The sequence below is a fragment of the Lepisosteus oculatus genome, chromosome 5 (assembly GCF_040954835.1).
Source record: "Lepisosteus oculatus isolate fLepOcu1 chromosome 5, fLepOcu1.hap2, whole genome shotgun sequence".
NCBI lineage: Eukaryota > Metazoa > Chordata > Actinopteri > Semionotiformes > Lepisosteidae > Lepisosteus > Lepisosteus oculatus.
The window spans coordinates 5,872,617-5,892,179 of record NC_090700.1 but is presented as its reverse complement, the minus strand read 5'-3'; the positions used below and the strand labels follow the sequence as shown (position 1 = coordinate 5,892,179).

At 45.3% G+C, this 19,563-nt stretch overlaps 2 protein-coding genes across 5 annotated transcripts in view; one reads left to right on the top strand and one right to left on the bottom strand.

The window, feature by feature from the left end:
• spata13 (spermatogenesis associated 13) overlaps positions 1-8,730 on the bottom strand; it is a 42,065-nt gene extending 33,335 nt beyond the window's left edge. The window contains exons 1-3 of one of the 3 annotated variants that reach the window (XM_015341468.2): positions 8,652-8,730; positions 6,469-6,847; positions 3,769-3,804 (exon numbers count right to left, since the gene is read on the bottom strand). In XM_015341468.2, coding sequence (XP_015196954.2) covers positions 3,769-3,804; positions 6,469-6,480 — 48 coding nt within the window. In that variant the 5' untranslated portion in view covers positions 6,481-6,847; positions 8,652-8,730. Of the gene's footprint in view, positions 1-1,479; positions 1,810-3,768; positions 3,805-6,468; positions 6,848-8,651 lie in introns of those variants that run through there. The other 2 variants (XM_015341466.2, XM_015341471.2) reach the window with 2 other exon arrangements.
• Positions 8,731-8,751: 21 nt separating this feature from the next.
• abhd10b (abhydrolase domain containing 10, depalmitoylase b) lies at positions 8,752-14,569 on the top strand. Of its 2 annotated transcripts, XM_069189970.1 has the most exons (6): positions 8,752-8,888; positions 10,371-10,416; positions 11,232-11,415; positions 12,151-12,262; positions 13,376-13,513; positions 13,782-14,569. In XM_069189970.1, the coding sequence occupies exons 1-6, from the start codon at positions 8,847-8,849 to the stop codon at positions 14,121-14,123; spliced, it is 864 nt and encodes a 287-aa protein (XP_069046071.1). In that variant the 5' UTR covers positions 8,752-8,846; the 3' UTR covers positions 14,124-14,569. The 2 variants fall into 2 exon arrangements, with proteins under 2 accessions (XP_069046071.1, XP_069046070.1); XM_069189969.1 differs by lacking the exon at positions 10,371-10,416 and having other exon boundaries at positions 8,792-8,888.
• Positions 14,570-19,563: the final 4,994 nt, after the last annotated feature.

Here is a 19,563-nt window from a genome sequence, read left to right as displayed (position 1 = left end):
TTTGCTGAGAAAACTGATATGTCCATACAAAACGATAACCACTTTTTGAATGGAAAATGGGCTGTGTAAAAGCTTGAAACAATTTGCGCACTTTCCCCTTTTCTGGAGTGCCTGTGACCTCAACTAGCTGCAAAAGCTCACAGTTGTCCCATCTGCAGTTATATCTGACGCAAGACAGCCGGGCCCACTGCATTGGCCTGAAAGAGAACCCTATTCTCCTCCATCCTCCTCTCTTTCTCTCCTTGTGGTCTGCATGACAACTGGGCACATTAAAGACACCTAGAGCAAGTAGTTCAGGTGGGCAGCTGCGTCAGCATGCGTAGGCTGCAAAGGAACAAGTAATAGGTTTCTTCCCTGCTGCCGTGGGGCCTTCTTCAGGTGTGAGCAAGTGTCTAGAAGCACGAGAGAAGGGATTTAAGAAGATGTAACCCCTCCAAGGTAGGGTAAAGCAACAGAACACACAGCCATATGGAGGCAGCAGATGGCGAGGCCCAAGTGAATGACTTTAAAAGTCGCTCCATTCAAACAGTCAAACGTGAACCAAGGAGGGCAGTGGGACCAACCCACGTGGAAGTGCACTGAAGACTGAGACCAGGAGGCACTGCACCAGTTGCCCAGACGTGCGGTTTATGGCTACCCCGGCTTCTCTCGAGAAACGGCTGGATGAGACTGTTGGATTCATCGGCCGCTCCTACTAAACAGCCTAGAGATGGCGAATGGCCCCCTTGTCTGCAACCATCCCTATGTTCTTACACAGGAGCTCAAGAAGCTTGCTACTGTTTCCAGACCTGAAATCACTACATCACTGCACCTGCTGACTGGCTTAAAGCCATATATTTAATTTTAAATGTTTCCTAGTTTTTTTTAAATAAGGTCAAGAGCTGGACTGAAGTCCCTTGGTTGTCCGTCTCCCCGAAAGGCACTTTTAATTCATTCTTTTGAACACGAATAATAATTCATCGAAGCTTGCAAGCCTGTTAACGCGCTAAAAAGGAAAGTGCTGAAGGAACCAAAACATTAAATACTGACGAAAGGACAAAGTTTTTTTCCCCGTTTTTTAAAGTGTGGAACACATTTCCTGGTAAGCATTGCTTGCGTTTAAAAAAAATAATTCAACTCTAGTCTATGAGGCCATGTTCACCTGACACTAAATTAATTAATTAAAGAGGACGGAGAGGCCTGTACATTCGTTTCATGGTGTTTTAGATTGCTTCAGAAGGTACAAAGATGACTGGGTACGTTAGGAAATAAAAAAACTTTTAAGCCGATAGGTTTCATGAGTTGAATCACTATCCTTCAGAAAGTACTTTAATCACGCAGGTAACCCTGAAAAGGGACAATGTGTATTCTTCCGTTTCACAGGGGGTTAGAACAGTGTATGCCCCTGTGCCGTCTAGTTGCAAAGCCACTCAGAAAAGCTGCAATCGCAGCGCCGCAACGCGAGGCTCGGAGCGAGCGAGCGAGCCGCGAGCTACTCACCGTCCAGGAGACCGGGGGTCGCGTTGCCAAGGTGAAGGTCAACTTTTCCGTCGATACGTTAAATGACACCCGCATCATGCTGTCGCGCCCGGGCCCAGCAGCGGCCCCTCCACAGAGCACGGAGCCGAGCTCTCTCGCTCTCTACGGCGCGAGGCTGCACTGCCCCCTTCCAGACAGCCCCTCTTAGGGAGCTGCGCCCACCTGCTGTCCAACAGCCGCCCCAGTGCCCGCGCAGCACGGCCCCATCTCCCACTGCTGCTCAGACCAGGCCTGCGGCAGCGCTAATCAGATTAGCAGCTTTTACAAGTCTGAGAGGAGCCTGTGCAGAATTTCAGGCAGTCTGGCAAGGCTGCAGGACAGAAAAAACCTGCTGCGCTCCTGAAGAGCAATAAAGTTATATTAATCGTCTGGGAAGGAATTAGGGAGTGCGGGGGTTACGGTGTGTATTCTGTCAAGCCCCGTGCATGCTTGGAATGACAAAGGATGATTGGAGCACAAGGCCAGAGTCCTGCAGCAGTGCTTCTGGTCCCATTTGTAATGTTCCATTTTTTTTTTTTACATTTTGATTGCAGCTTTTGTGCTAATGCAAGCATTATTAAGCAATGAAATCGACTGTGGGTATGAAACATCGCTCTTGGGATTAATGTGCAAGTCACAGAAGCTCCATCTAGTAGGGGCCCTGAAACAAATATGGACACTTGCCAGACAGTTCAGCCTTTTCGTATTGCTGCTCTCCTTTACTTACATAGGACAGGTCACTCCACTCAAAAGTGGCACTGGGGACTCCCCTCCACCACCAGTGTGTAGCATGTGTTACACTCACCACACATCAGCTGCCAGTGGGAAGTTTTAATGACCACAGAGAGTCAGGACCTTGGTTTTATGTTGGCGTAAAAAGTGTCCTTCATCACTATACTGGGGCATTAGGACCCACACAGACCGCAGGGTGAGCGCCCCCTACTGGTCCCACCAACACCTCTTCCAGCAGCAATCTTAGCTTTCTTAGGAGGTCTCCCATCCAGGAACTGACCAGGCTCACACCCGCTGAACTCCAGTGGGCTGGCAGTGAGCTCCAGTGGATTCATTGCACTCACAACCCAAAGGCATACCATACAAGCACTAAATAGCACATACAAAGTATGTGGTATTTGGAATCTCTAACTCCAGAGGGAAAGAGAATGGCTTGCTGTACCTAGAAAAATAATTCACGTGCCAGAGCTGGCACATGAATTGAGGGTTACCAACTGCTAGCCTAGGGCACTCTGTTGCACACTGACCTGGTTTTGCAAAGCACTGTAATTCCAATATACATCAGCCTCTCTTCATAAGTTGAGGAGCTCTGCTCCAGCTTCAAACAAATGGATCATTTGAATTGATCTTTTCTTCACAGTCTATAGGACCTAGAACAGTATTGCACTATGCCCCAGCCAAATCAGCACTCAGAAAACATTTCATCCTTGGACAAGCACTGTTTGCTTTTGCTTTCAACAAATATTTGCAGCTGTTCAGTTAACTGTAACATACCTTTATATTACAACATGCAGCTAGTGTGTATATTATTTAAGCTTACTTCAAGAGCAGCTCTCTTCACTGCATTCATAATGGATTGCTCACACAGTGTAAACATATCAGTTTCACTGTCATTAGCCTGTTGAGTTTTTTACACTAATATTTAGTCAGCCTGTGCTTCAGATTCTGAATTGAAGATGTGTTAAAAATTAGCTCAATCAGCACAGCATGTTTTGTTTAAGGATATATAAGTACATTTCTTTATAAATATCCTGCTTGTTTTTTTCCTCCCTTAAAAGCCTGGCATGAATAATGTTTTTTGGCCAAACATCACTGGATCCATCTCTGCAGATTTTATCACACCTGACAACACTGGGCTCATTATTCTGCACCTGAATACTTAATTAGGTACATAACATATGAATACATTACATCATACAGTATAGGTTGGTGTTAAGTAATTTACTAGGTATACATATATAGTTTAAGTAGGTATTAATTACATTGGTACATATTGTAGGTACACATTGGTATTAAGTAATGATTATAGAGGAACATATACAAAGTATAAATAGGCATTAAGTAATAAGTAGGTGCAGAACAAGACTGTTCACAAGTGCAGATATAAATTAATCCTGGTAAAGCGAAATAATTCTCCCATAACTGGACTGACTTTCATTAACAAACAAATTAAAACTGCACTGATTCAATCACTTAAGAAATCATATTAAGTTAAATCAAAAAATAACAAAGAATAATGAAGACATTCTTGATACTCACAAGATTTGGAGTGCTGATGTATTTCAAGGAGAACCTCTGGAAAAACAAAAGAGATTTGTATTATTACTTATTAAAGCGAGCACATGCATTTTAATTAACAGAGTGACATTTGAAATCACACACATCTTGTGGAGCATTAAAAACATTCTTTGCACAACCTCAGTTTTGTTTGGAAATGTGACAAGTTATAATAACCATAAAATAATGTTTTGCTCCATGTTTCTTACTTTTGCATGCGAGTATTATTCAAGGTATAGAATATTTCTTAACATGCCCAGTATATTTGAGAAGCTTAGTGCCTGGCTTGAGAAGTGTTTTAGCAGTTGTGGCAGAGATCTCAAAGAAAACTTATAGTGGGGGTTACCAGGAGGCAAACTGGTGGGTCACTCTGTCGCGTTTGGTACTGGGAGAATGAATGTTTTCTGGTTTCACATGGGGGGTGACGACCAAAGACATTTTCTTACTTCTTGGTGCTGGTGCTAAGGAGGGTTTCTCCTTGCAAGTTTTATTTCTTGGGGTTAAACTGAAGGATGGCTTATTTTCCTACAACACAAATAAGTGGGGATCTCAAAAAGTATTGGGGTGCACCCCCCCCCCCCCCCGGCACAAGCCAGTATGTCCACTGTAAACCCCTCCGAAAGGCTGGCCAGCTCGTAATTAATACCTGAAAAAAAATCGGCACACCTTTAAACATCAGATAGAAGAGAGCTTGAGTTTATCTGAGTGACATGTGATGTTCCACCTTATGAGTGCAGATAAGACATTTGTCGGGGACAATCCCTGCACTAAAACCAAAAAGAACGCAACATTTCCAGAACCAAAGAAGGGGGCTTGCATGTCGCACAACCTGAATGGTTTACTGCTCAGGCTGTGAAACAGAACACTCTATTGTTGAAGATGACAAGAATGAAGCGTCTGTGAGAGACAGAAACTGGCAGCTGATATTATCAGCTTGTCAGCACTGACCTAAGAAGGTAAGACAAAGACCTGCACTCTCTTACTGCTCTCATTGATGAGCTCCTTAAGAACAACAGCGGAGCACAAAGCGGATCCATCCAACCAGGAAATCACCTCTTGAGCACGAGACAGGTTTGCCAGACTTCCTTCTCATCGATACTAGAGAGTGGCATGTAGTTTCTAGGAGGGTCTGGGGTTCGGCAGCAAGGGCTGGACACCAGATCATCAAGGTACAAGGATGGAACTTCATTCCACAAATGCACACAATCCCATTTTTGAACATGCCAGTGCATTTTCATTTTATTAGACATATTCCTGGAGTAAGGTTTTGGACTATGAATAGCTCCCATGTGTTATTAGCTGGGAGAAGATGATAATTTGAGAGTGCAGAGCTCTTCCAGTTCCTGAAAAGGCACAGCTAGCTGGAAGCCTGACAGCCTGGAAAGCAGATATGGATTGTTTTATTCCGGCCTAAATGACATTTATCCAGTGAGCCCATTTCTGAGTGCAGTTCAAACACCAGGGGCTATACAGGGGGCTTGTTTTATGACCCAAATAAATTAATTTCAGACAAAGTAGCTTGTAACCTCTGATGGCACTGACCCACTTATAAAAGTTATTTTCGTCGAGTGCATAATACTACTGGAGCCTAGGCTTAGCCACTGAACAGTTAGGCCACCCCTCTCCTTTTGGCTGTTTTTTTTTAATCGCATAATTAAAAATAACGGCGTGTCTGCCAAACACTAGATTTTTCCGCCACGGGATCTCACTCCCGCACTCAGACATTTTAAAAACCGCTGGCGAGCTATTAAACTATCAATAGCTGAGCCGTTTTATGGTATTACCATTCAGCAACAGAAGGGGACAGACTTATTAATTGAGGGGACATGCTCCCGCATGCGGTTGCCAAACAGGGGAACGTCAGTCCAAAGCAATTTAATTAAAACCGAATTAGTTTAAAGTCAAAGCTGAAGAAAGTTGAGCTTCAGCAAATCCTTTGCCCCCCGTTAGGATGGTGGGGTAGCCCTTCTGAAAGTTAACGAGTCGCGTTGGTGCAGCCGGGGAGCTGTAGGCAGCGTAGTGGCTGAACGTCTTTCACGTTTCTTAAATGAAATAACCGAACCAAAACTCCGGCATAAACCTTTCTTATAAAACGTAGGATAACACCGCTGTCCGAATGCATCTCGCAATTAGATTATTCGCCTATACGTTAGGGGGGAGCACAAAGAGAATTAAGTTTATAATGAGTATCAAATTAGCAGCAGTCGAGGTCTACTATGATAGAAGCATGACAGTTGATTCTGGGGGTCTCCTGGATGGCGCCCGGGAAGTGCTTTTGTGCAAGCGGCCACAGAATAGTTTGACCCCCCCCCGCCCAGCACTCAAGATTAGTTCAACCCCCATCTCTGCCGGATGGCCCCTCAATCACCCCGCAGTAGCCATGGCAACCGGCTAAACTCAGCGGCCGGCGACAAAGCCTTAAATATGAATCGCGAAAATGAAAAGACACTTGCTATCCATTTTCCAAACACGCCTTGTGCCTTAGAGCAGGTTTCCCCAATTCAGACGCGAAGTTACGCTCCTGATTGTTAATGTCAGCGTAACTTTATAATGAACTTTAGATGATAATACGCAGCCTGCGACAACTTTCAGAAACAGGGAAAAAAACAAAACAGATTTAGTACATCCGTCCCCCAAGCAGGAGTGCAGGCACTTCCATCGGGCGCTCTCGAAGTAACTTACCTTTTTCATCATGAGGAGCTTTTTTTAAAATTGTGATTTAGGCTGAAAGAAAAAATCCTTCCGTCGGCTCAGATCGCGCAGGGAACGGTGACCGAGTTTGAAAAACGCATCGCCTCTTCCTCCTTCTTCATCCATGAATCGCATCGCCTCTCCGGGCTCTCGGAACCGCGGCTGAAGACCCGTCTCCACGGCGCCGTCTCAAACTGGAGAGCAGAGATTTGCTCGGGGCCGCCACGGTTCAGGGCGAAGATGAAAACTTGAAATACAGTATCGTCTCCTCCTCACCTCCCCCCACCCTCCCAACCGGTCGGTGCAGCCGCACACGGAACAAAACTCGCAGTATCGCAGGCAGGCGACTGAACACCATCAAGAGGGGAAACTAGAAATACAGAAATCAAGAGAGAGAGAAAAAAAACCCCCAAAACGTATAAATGTCCACTTAAGCAAGAAATGCACGCTTCTCAGAAATGAGATGTGTGCCTGTGCACAGGTTCCCCTCGGTCCAAAACAGCGCCCTGAACCCGCCGTGAGGCGGAGTTACATACTTGAGTCGAACTGCAAACAGCCGGGAACGAAAAGGCGAGGTCTGGCACTTCGGGCATTTCACAGATTTGCGGAAATCTCTCTCATCTGAAAATAAGCCCCGGCGAGCACTTCGTCCATGTGCAAACTGGCTCGCATCGTCCCTCCAATAACACGGCAGGCTAACTGCTGGGTTTCGCACACGTTTGACCTGATGGACAGTAACGGCACTGGAGATGGGAACAATTCCCCTCCCTCCCTCATCCTCCTCTCAAAGAGAGCACAAAGGTGGTCGCATCTACTGAGCAGCGCACAACTCCTTAATAATAATAAAAAAAGGTCACAATATAATTATTCAACATTTAAACGCCAAAAGACGTGTGATTCAACGTCTGCAGTTATCTCGCCGATCCCCAAATTATTTCTGGCTAGGATTCGCACCTATCGAACTCCCTCAACGCTGCTATTAACAATAATTTCCCGTTTGATGATAAAAAAAGCCAAACACGGCGTTTTCTCTGGATGACTCCATTCCCGATTACTGCGTAATTTTCCATCCCACGTTATAAGAAAGCGACTTAAAAGCGTAACAGAAGCAGTCGTTCTAATAATTTTAGTTAATTTCCTGATCAATCTAAAAAAAAAAACTTATGATGACAATTAGATTTAAATATTGTTTTAGCTTTCAAACAGTCGCATTCCAATAATTTCTCATTTTGATCCCGGCTACGTATGTTTTCTATTTCCTGTCATTTTAGCCGCAATATAGAGTTCAGGCCAATTATATTAACAGAGGCAGAGAGAAGCTACAACCCCATAACTGAAGCCAGTATCAGAAGAAAGAGCCTGTCCTTCTAAAACAACCTCCCTGTGGAGATTTCCTGTATATCTTTTCATTCCAAAAATGCCCTGAACTGCTTAAACTGGAAACGTGTAGCTACTTTGAATAAAGTACGTTTGGTTCACATGTGACTCCAGGAATGCGAATTAACACGTGCACAGATTATGCAAATAAAACTGAGGATTTGGTTGCCGGTTGTCCCGAATTAAAACCGTAATAACCTCGTTTTCCATTTAAAAAAAAAAGATGCATGGTTTCAGATGAGATTTTGTAAAACGGTTCCGGAATATTTTAAAAGCAAACCTTGCAGTACCTGAACAGACAACGGAAAATCTGAAGCTCCCAAACCCTACAATAGCTTTTCCAACTAGATCCATCGTATTTACTTTGTGGGTTCCTTTCTGTTCCAGTGGAACAACCTAAGCGCGAAGAGGAAAAGGTTAAGGTTTATCCCATGCTGAAAAGAAAAGAGACACGACGTCTCTTCTTTGGAGTTTCTTCTTTTCAGACGAAGAAGGCTCCACAGTCGCAATACTGTGTCCCTTTTTTTCTTTTCAGCTTTGAATAAACCTTTATCTGATCCTTTGCAGCCTACGCATGCTGACGCAGCTCCCCAACTCAACTTCTTCAACTACAATTTGAGTCAAGGACTGAATTTGTGACCCTATACCTGCAGCCAGGACGAGCGCATGACACACACCCCCTCCCTCCTCAACAACAAAGTACTAAAACATGTCGGGTGGCGGCAGATATGAACTGAAAAGCCCATTTCTTAGATAAGCGGTCTTGTACCCGAGGCGAAGGGGACCAGTCTGCTCACCAGCCGCTGGGCTGCCCTCGTGCCTCACGCGCCTTCCCTTCTCACTTTCAGGTCCGCGCGCCTGGCTCTCGCTCGCTCGCTCGCTCGCTCCGCGCGGCTCTTCCCTCTCGCGGTGTTTGGGCCGGGAATTGCGATCCAGCATGGCGGCCGTGGCGCTGGGGAGGTGCTGCAGAAGACTCCTGCGGACCGGAGGCCATGGCGGCGGCGGGACGGCGCCCTCGTCCAGCAGTGCAGGCGGTCAGTACTCTGGCCCTTGCTAGCGGCCACGCAGCTCGCGTTGCTGAAACACGGGGGGTGGAAAGTATCCGTCGCTGTCGGGAGGAGGAAGGGAGAGATCGCAGGGGGAGTGTTAGGGGCCCAGGCAGCTCCAGAAGGCCAGGGAGCGACTTTTTCCTCCCTAAAGCGGTTTTCCAACAGACCAGATTAACGTTTCTTTGTAATAAAATGTGTAAAAACGCAGCGTGTATCCGGCAAAAACAATAATAAATGCGCCTTGTCTGTTCCTGCTTTAGATTGTCCTAGTCTGGGCGGCTTAATTGGAGGTGTAACACCAAACACGGTTAGCTGTGCATTTAAAACGCTGTTCTACATCACCTCGTCATTTCATATGCAGTCGGGAAAAAAATATGATCCGATAGGGAGGACGTCTATCGGAAGCGTGGAAGCTGACCGATGACGATTCGCGTTGCCGGTGACGGTTTTTGAGGAAAGTGCGAGTCTCGCTGGTTGAAGGTTTTAAAGGGGGATGGTCCTGTAAAGACCCGGGCCGTTGGCTCAGCGCTCCGTGCTGCGGGGGAAGAAACGCGATGTTTGTTTTCGTTCGGTTATGTTCAGTCTGACTGCTCTGCTGTACGTCGGAAATCTCCTTATTATCGCCTACCGTCGGAAAGGGAACAACGTTTTAATGCCTCGGCAAAATAGTTACAGTTTAGAACATGGAGACAACAATAAAGGCCGAAAATCGGACAGCGCCGGGTTCGATGTCGTTGTCACGTCTTTTATGATAAATTCAGCCGGGGACTACAGACACCATTGCTATGCTCACACTGAAGATGACTAATCTTTCAGTAAACTGCACAGGAACCCGTGTTTCTCAACACTTCACCACGCTGGTGCTGGACTCGGGAAGTTCGCTACGGTTTATAACTGAGGGTTTTCCGGGTACCTAAGAAAAGTCATAAAAAATGACATTATATTTCTGTGTATCTGTCTGCATACTTGCAATGAAAAAAAACAACAAAACAGTTTAATTTAAAATATCCCCTTGGTTATGGGTGTCCTTCTGGAGTGTCTTAAGAGGAGGTCTCAGGACCAATGTGGGCTGTAAGCGTGAGACAGGACTGACACGTGTGGAAGACTTGTACACTACAGCGAAGGTAAAAGGCTCTGTCCTGGCGTGTGGGGTGTCGCGTTTGCAGTGGTTTGACGCAGTGAAGTGTAGCCTGGTGGCCTTCAGCTTTAAAGAAACTGTCCCGGGTTCGCTCGAACAGAAGGTCTTGCCCTTCTCTGGATGAAATATTTGGAGAAGTATATGTACCGCATGTCAGTGAAGCCAAGTTCATTTGATAGACCTTCCTGTGGCATTAACGTGTTTAAGGCGAGATTTGGCAGCAGAAGTGCAGTCTGCCGCAGGCCGACCCTGATCGCGAGAGCCGAGACGGCGCGTGTGATTTTAGCCGTGTCTGAAGATTGAGTGTGCGTCTGTTTATTATTGCGCAGGATGGGAAACGTGGGGAAGGCCGGGAGGTGGCTGAGTTTGCGGCAGGTACAGTACAGAGATTTGCCTCTCGGTATGAAGCCCCACGGGCAGCTGAAACTAGAGCATCCACAGAAAAGCCAGGGGATGGTTTTCACATGGTGCCAGCCCACCCAGAGCCTAGTTACCTTGCGCCTGGGGGTTCAGAACCTGGCTATACTGTGTGCCTTTGTTTCCCACAATCAGCTGCTCTCTTTCACTCAGCTTATACTGTACATCCTTCCCCACCATAGATTAATTTTTACCTTAGTGATACTTTATAATACTTCATAGGATCCTTTCTAATTTTGTACATGTATTGAAACGTCTCACAAGTGAAAACCAGTAGGAATCATGCAATAGATTCTTTGTTCATTTAACCACCTCTGGTTTTTCCTGTTTTGTGGCCTTTTAGGTTGTGAAAATGAGATTTTTACCTTACTGGAATGTGACATCTGCAGCAAAGCACTAACATTCCAGTTCAGCTGTCGGTGTTTAACTATGGTGAAATTAAACCCTTATGTGAGACAGTTCCTGTAAATAACTATGCCTACATTACATGCACGAAGAAAGCCTTTTGGTTTGGGGGAGTATCGTAATTATCAGTGCTTGATTTCCGTTTCTCATCCTGTGCTGGTGCGTGTCTGACCTGTGATAAAGTATTTTGAACTGAATTGAATAAACCGACCCAAAGGAGAAGATATTTCATTATCATCTAGGGGAAAAAAAAACACTTGTGTCAAATTAAGGCTTAGGATCAAAGCAAAAGTGATTACTTGTTCAACTCAAGTTTCCCTTTTAAGAGCTCATCAGTTTTGTTGTTGTTGTTGTTTTTCTCCTTGAAGGTGTTAGGCACAAGTCCTCAGTGCAGTATTTAAGTCGCCCCGACCTCCCGAAGCTGGCCTACCAGAAAGTGAAAGGCAAGAGTCCAGGGGTGGTGTATCTGCCAGGGTTTGCCTCCACCATGAATGGACAGAAAGCAGTGGCCTTGGAAGACTTCTGCAAGTCGCTAGGCCATTCGTATTTAAGGTGATTCATTTTAGAACTCCAGAGTGGGGTCTTATGATCCTGGATTACTGGAGCAACAGCAGTTTTTGTTTGTTTTCCAGTTTAACAATAACACAGCCTGTTCAGATATGCGTATGAATGTCCTTCTCATGTACTGAAAGTTGCACCTCCCAGCTCCCTTCTCCCGGGCACCAGTGAAGGTAACCTTTGAATAAGGTATTGCAGTGCTTAAACTTTGCCCTCTGTTTCAAATAGGTAATGCATTGACAGTGCAGTGTTTGATGTAATGGTGTAATGATTGCTAAAAGAAAAACATCGCTTCTACAGGTGGCAAGCAAAAAAAGAAAATGAGGAACACCAAGAACAGAGAAAACTGAGGCTTCCACACAAGTCTGGCTCATGTTTTAATGAAGCAGTTAACACCCCGCCGTGTTTAGGGTCATGTGTAAACCATGGACCGGATTGGCTGTCTGTAATTACGGCAAGGGGTCAGGCCGTTTCAAACGAAGGCTGCAGTAAACCTGACGCACTGAAATGAGATATCTTAAGCTGGATGTTGTAATAAATATGGCTCCCGATCTGGAGAAGCTAACCCATTATAACAATGATAATTGATAATACCTCAGAAAAACAGCACCATTGCTCATAGCAGGGGGGCGCGATCGTTTAATAACATGTACTTGTGCCGATTCCGCAATGACGTAGGGTCAGAATGCCAGCCTGTGATATGTACCCCCCCCTGGGGCTTTCTCTCAGGTTTGACTACACAGGTTGTGGGGAATCGGAAGGCGTGTTTGAAGAGGGCAGGATAGGCACCTGGAAGAAGGATGTGCTGGCGGTGCTGGATGAGCTCACGGAAGGCCCCCAGGTCAGTCTTGCCTCCGGTCAGTCTGTTCAGAGCAGCTCCCAGTCCTCCCGGGAGAGGAGACGGTAGGTGGTCTCCCGTCCCAGCCTGAGGAGCAGACGGTAAGATTTAGAAAAGTTTAAGTAGGTAGCTGCATCAGCGTGTGCGTAGGCTACAAAAGGAACAAGCAGAGAAAAGAGTTCAGGTTCCACAAGATAAAAAAGGCTCCACAGCCGAAACATTGCGTCTCTTTTCTTTTCACCATGGAATAAACCTTTGCTTGTTCCGTAATTATAATACAGTGTGTGATCTCCTGTCCCAGCCTGGAAAACATTAAGCCCATCTCTAGGTAATGTTCTATGTGTTGTACGTTGTATGTAAATGTCCTATGATGTGTTTGTATAGTAAATGTCTGTCTATGTTGTGTCAATTGCATATGCTGTTGCAGCGCTGTAATTCCTCGGCCATGCCAGTAGAGCTTGTTGAATTGAATTGAATGTTCAGAGGCGAGTGGGCGTGAAGCAGAGCCCAGCCACAATGGGCCCGTACTGAAGGAGCCGTCCCGGATTGAGCTAGCAGTCACCCCCAGACCTCTCCGGGGAGCGGGGGGCAGTGCTGGGAGTGTGATCGGGGCTCCCCCTCCCCCGCCTCTGTCAATTCAGTTCAATTCAAGGTGCTTTATTAGCATGACCGATGGGTACAGTCAGTGTTGCCAAAGCAAATAAAAATAATAAACAAAACAAAAAATAGAAGTAAAATAAAATCTACAGACATATTACAGACATTTACAACAAAGACATATTATAAAATATTGACATATACTGTAGGCGGCTGGAGCATTATTGGGAGACAGACTCACTGTTCCTCAGGCTGTGACAGGAGATCACATACTGGGCTGCCAGATCAACGGAGTTCCCTCCTCCCTCTCCCAGTAGGATTGGGACCCGTTGTGACTCTGGCAGGTGTGGGAACCTGTCTCTCTCTGTCCTGCAGGTCTTGTGATTGGGGCTCTCCCCCCCCACTCCCTGTCCCTGTCCCTGTCCCTGTCCCTGTCCCTGTCCCTGTCCCTGTCCTACAGGTCTTGTGATTGGGGCCCTCCCCTCCCACTCTCTGTCTCTCTCTCTCCCTGTCCTGCAGGTCTTGGTGGGATCCAGCATGGGCGGCTGGCTGATGCTCCTGGCCGCCATCGCCCGGCCGGAGAAGACGGCCGCGCTCATGGGCATCGCGACTGCCGCCGATCACTTCGTCACGGCCTTCAAGGCCCTTCCCCTAGAGGCAAGCGAGAGCCCTTTTCCTTAGCCCAGGGAGAGAGGAACCTCGCGGGGCCGGCCTCCGCCCAGCGCAGCGATGTCCCGCAGAGGAAGGCGCCGGCGCAGAGAGTCGGAGATCCCGAATGAACCCGGCCCGGCCCGCGCCGCTCGGCGGGGGAGCCCTGGCCCGACACGCCTCCTGCACGGCGTGTTGCGTCGCGCTCGGACCCGAGCTCCCGGGTCTGCTCCGCGTCGAGTCCCTCACGGCGCTTTTTTTTTTGTTTTTTTTTTAGGCGAGGAAAGAGATCGAAGACAAGGGAGTGTGGAAGTTCCCCACCAAGCACAACGAGGAGGGGTTCTACAGCATCAGCCTGGACCTCATCCGGGAGGCGGAGCACCACTGCGTGCTGCAGAGCCCCATCCCCGTCACCTGCCCCGTGCGGCTCATCCACGGCATGCAGGACCCCGACGTGAGCTGGCACACCTCCCTGCAGGTGGCCGACCGCGTGCTCAGCACGGACGTGGACCTCATCCTGCGCAAGCACGGGCTGCACCGCATGTCGGAGAAGGAGGACATCAAGCTGCTGACCTACACCCTCGACGACCTCATCGACAAGCTCACCACGCTGGTGTGAGGTCGGGGGGTCTGGTCTGATCCCCGAAATCTCCCGGCTCCCCCCAAAGGGCGCCGCGAGGGCAGTCCTTTTTTGATATGCAATCGAAGGAGAACACCAAAGTGAACAAACTAGCAGAAAAAAAAACAGTGTACCTTCCTCTCCTCTAAGCCTTAATTTTTTTTTTTTTTTTACTTGTGCTGTCTTTTTTACAGTCACCTTTATCGGACATTGATTGCAACCACATTAGTTTGCACCTGGAATGCTGCTGTTTTCATTTAAATGACAGTCCTCATCCTTACATCCTGCTGGAACAGTTTTTCCCTACTGTTTTTCTTACAGAAATAACAGAACCTATACCTATATTCTATGCTTGTGCCTGTTTGTATGACTTTGTTTCAAAAGAATGTGCCGTAACGTCTGTGGGTGCATTTAAATAAACATGGTATGAAGCCAGTAACATTTTACTCTTCTGCTTTTGTCCTGCTCTGTGGTGTGAATCGATTCCTCAGAAAAAAGGGCACTGGAATCTTTGCATTTAAGTTTTCATCTTGCACTACTTTGTGCTTCCATGGGTTTTAACTTTTGTATTTAGTTTAATCCTTATGTCTGAGCTTAGTTTTCAGTAGTTTTGTCTGGTAATAATTGCGCCCTTGTTCCTTTAGAAAGCAAGATTCTTGCTTTCCTCTTCAACATGCAGTGATGTAAGATGCAGTGCTTTCACACCAAATCTGAACCTTTCATAATCTTGGCTAGGCCACCAGAGGGCAGCAAACAGCACAAGACAGTTCGTCATTACAAATGTGGTGTCGACAAAATTTAGAGGAGTTCAGGGATTTTTCTAGTGCTGTCAGCTGGTTTTCTAAACTAGCTTTATACTCGATATAGTGACAGATGCTGTCAGTGGTCATTGCCTAATATGTCCTGTTCTTTAGCGAGTATTCATTTTCACTTTTTTGTGTAGGTGGAAAACTTTTCTTTGGCAACCTGCATTTCTTCCTGTTTGTTTGCTTAAGTAAGTCCTGGAACATAAATTCCTGTGGAGGTAGCCTTTGCTCCATGGATGTTGAAGCGGCCTTTTAAAAAATCTTTCCTCTAGCCCACAGTTAAATGAAAGACCCTTTCATAGCATTTTCAGCTAGGAGTGAGGGAGCAGTGTAGTGGAAATCTAATGAGTTAATTGATTCTTAAAAATGTAGAGAGCTTTGAAAAAAAAATATATTGGTGCTTTTAGATAATATTTCAAGGATACAACTGCTATGCTACAGTACGTGCAGAATTTTAGAAAACAGTTCGTCAACAAAGTACACTGTTTAGGTTAGTTTAGAAGACAATGTACCAAAATAATATATGCTGTCTGGGTCATTAGAATTAGCTGAAAGTAACTGATAAGCTTTGAATAACAAATCTAGTTTTCTTCTCTCGCTCTATGATGTAATCTGTTTTCTCTTAGAGAAAGGGGAAGTTTTAGAAGGGACCAAGTGCTGAACTTTTTTACAGCGCAACGTCTTATAAAAACCCTGTACTGCTTGTAACAAATTGAGTCTCTGGTTGCACTTGGCGAAGTGGCAGCAGGGCTCCCAATATTGCAATATTGAAATAAAGACCTTACTCAGGTGAGAACTCTGTCTTGTGGCTTCCTTGATAGTTATATTTCCATGACAGTTTGGGGGCTCGTCCGGGATCACAAACCTGAACGCGAACGGCTGCTGAAACTCCATCCGGACCCGGACAATTTTAGCAAATTGGACGAACCTCGGAGGATAAACTGTTTATCCTTCCAGAGACGCGTCTGGAGAATTGGCAGCTGTCTGACGTCAGTAAGTGATCCTTTAAAATTAATAGTTTGAGAAGCGAGCCACAGGGGTGTTCTCACGCGGGTTTGATGAGTCTGGGACTCATATAAAGAACTTATCTTAACACAGACGTGTGGTTTTTGCTCTGCGGAGTAGTTAATGTGATAAGGTTCTAAAGTAAGGCACCGATCGGTAAAAATGGGAAATTAAAATTCAAAGACGAAAATGGGACCGAGCAGTCCAGCAAAAGTACATGTACGACAAATTCGGAGAAACAATTATAGCCTGGGTTAGGGAAAAAAATTATGTTCATGAACTGTAAAGCTAGGGTAATAGGTGTAAGGGAACTTGCACATAATTTATATATGATAATTAGGGGCCCATAACTATGAAGGATCTTTGTAAGTGAATCAGAATGGACAGAGGAAAGTTGAATTAGGAAAAAGAAGTTTCCTGAAGAAGGGGAAACTTAGAAGAGAAGGAGAAGAAATGAAAGAAAATGAATTGGAAAACTTATTTAATGGAAAGAGGAATCACAGAAATAATGGGAAGCTTAAAAAAAGACTAGTCTTGAAACTAAAGAACAGCAAGCTGCAGCTAAAGTCATGGCCATGCGTACTAAAAAGAAAAAGTCTCCACCGAAATTAGAAAGCGGTCCGGAGCCACTTGTTTGTGAAATACCAATGTGCACTTTTTCAGGTCCAGAAGGAACTCCAGCATATGTACAGTACATTAACATTGGTCTCCTAGTGAATTATTTGCATTAGTTAAGTCTTTTCCTTAATTGCCTGATGATCGTAAAGAATTTAGAAGAAAGGCAAGCGCCTTGTTCTTGATTGTCTTAAGCCTAATTACAGTGACATAACCTTGTTGCTAGATCATATTGTTCCTAAAGGTTTACAACGTCCTCTAAAAAGGAGGAGGCAGATTGGCGGATACGTGACCCAAATGATGAAGAAGTATCCATCTAAATTAAACCACACGGACATGGAGAGGAAAAGTTAGGTGGCCGCTTCTAAAAAGAGGTAAGGACTCCTCTTTTCTAAAAAGTCCCTTGTCCTCTCCATGTTGCTGTGGTGGGTTCAGGGTTTTCCTGAAGCTGAAGCGAGTACAACAGAAAAATGAGTTAATGGTGTATGTGTTTTAGATGCCTGTTTTGTGAAGGTGGGGTAGAAAAGGAGGGATTGCTGAAGGAATAGCATCTCGCCCTGCCCGTGCGAAAAAATCCAGGTGTTGCATCCTGGTACACGACTGCAGTACGGCTGAAGGTAGTAACTACAGTAGAACTGTACTCGCAGAAGAGCCGAAAATGGTAACTCGATTCAACTGTGTGTTTAAAGCCAGGATTTCGAACCTGGTCCATGTTCCCGAATTGTGATAGTTCGTCAGTTTGTCTCGACTGGGGGATTCCGCGGGGCGCGTGGGAGACGTGAAAATGGTTTGGTGTGAAGGGAAAAAAAAGTTTGATTAATCCAAACTGAAACTTAAAAGAAATATTGACTGTCAGACGGAATTTAGGCTGAACAGGAATGTAGAAAAGTGTATGAACCCTTGGATAAAAATATTTAGAGGAATATTTGAGAATTCAACAGAATATCATAGATAAGACGGAAAAATCCCTGATGGAAAAGCTAAAAGCAATGGCTGAACGAAACGAAGTTGTATATGTAGAAAAAGAAAAAGCAAAAGAAGAAATAGAACGCCTTAAGAGAGAATCTGGGAGAAGGGTGGGAATTAGTGTGGAGATTTTTGAAAGAGCATTTCCCACCGAAAACTGATTAGAGAAAAGTAACAGCATGTCAGCAGAAGGAAGTGAGGATGTTTTCAGATTTTACAGAAAGGTTTATAGCTTTATGGATAGTATACTCGGGGTTAGCCGATGAAAAGGAAGTGAATAAAGATACTTCCACAGTAATAAAACAAATTTACTTGAGTGGGTTAAAACCTGATGTTGCCAAGAATGTGCAACTATGCTTTCCTGATATTACAAACAGAGACAGATGTGATTTAATAACTCGCGAAGCATGCATGCAGAAGTGCGAGCGCTGCAAATGGGAGGTAAAAAGACTCCCAAGGAGGAGAAAAGGGAGCCGCCAGTTTGTCGAAATTATTGTGCGACTTGAATGTTATACCGAGATATAAAACCTCAAAGACAAAACTACTAATAAGCTGGTGTGCAGTTACTAAAAAAATGTGTTTTTTGGAGAAATTGTAAGAAAGACGCTTGATTTCACAATTAAAGAACTTGTCAGAAGCTGAAACGAGAGCCGTGTGTGAACTAACAGTTTTAATCTAGTAAACCCCTCTGTAGCCTTCCTAAATTTATCTCAGGATTTAAATAAAAGTGAAATAATCTTACAGTGTGCAGTAACTGTGGGGCACAGGAGCACAGCTGTCCTGTTTTTAGACTAAAACAGCATAAAAATGTGATATAACGTTTTCTAACAGGTAACAGGAGGCTACAGGAGAAGGGGTGTAAGGGTTGTGTTTAAAGCAAATGTAAGCTGTCACAGTCTGCTTGGGTAAAGATGTACAGTTTCAACTACTGATGTGGGTGGGGGACACCCCAGACCTATTGGGCTAGGATGCCCTGTAGCATTTATAAGGAATTTCTGTATGAAATAGCATTTATGTGAACTACCTTGAAAGAGTTATGTGATATTGTGATTGTTTTACCTAATGAGGGAATCCATAAGGCCGGGCTACTCCAAGTATTGGATCTTGAGAGGAAGAAAAAGGAGTATAAAACCAATTACATGATAAAGCCAGGGTGAATGCCTTCTCAGAACGAGCTTGTCTAGTGACGTATTGGTTTAAGGGGGCTAGTGCAGTCTAAAGACAAAATTGCCTTGACCCCTGCAGCAGAAACCGTTTTTGATGTTTTGAAACAAGCTTTCTTGCAGGCACTGGCCCTGGACAGGATTCCCTCAGATGGATCATCTGTATGTAATCTGTATGTAAGTGAAAGAAATGGATCGTGAGCTGTTGTGCTGGTGCAGGAGGCATGGAGATAGGCATCGTCTGGTGGGTTATTATTATTCAGGACCCCTTGATGCAGTGGCCAAGGGGCCGTGTTTATGTGTTGTGCAGGCTACCTGCCTGGCTGTATAAACTGTGAATAATCTGGTGTAGAACTAGCAGACCGAATGAAAAGATTTAATTGAAACTTGTAAATATGCTAAATGGAAAATTGTAGCAATTTATATAGACTGTATATATACATTTGGTGTATGCCACAATTTTGGATGGCAGTGAAGGAATAGGGATTTCCCCAACATGGCAGGGACTCCAGTTAAGAATGCTGGGTTTGTCTCTGAACTGTTAGAAGCTTTGCAGCTGCTGACTGAAGTAGCTGTGGTAAAGTGTAAATCACATAATAAAGAAATGTTTCCAGTAACTCGAGGGAACAACTTTGCAGATGTAGCTGTCAGGTGATCAGTAATCGTAGAACAGGAGTGTGAGACCCCTGTGAGACCTCTGTTGGTGAAAAGGGGACAGCTACAGGATATTCAGGCTGAGGCCTCTAAAGCAGAGAAAAGGACATGGTTAGAAAAGAGTGTGGTGCTACCAGCACACTGGACGCTCTGCATGCCCTCACAGCCTAATGCCCTTTATAGCTCGACAAATGCACTCTGTCGGACACCTGGGTGGGGACCGTGTTTGAA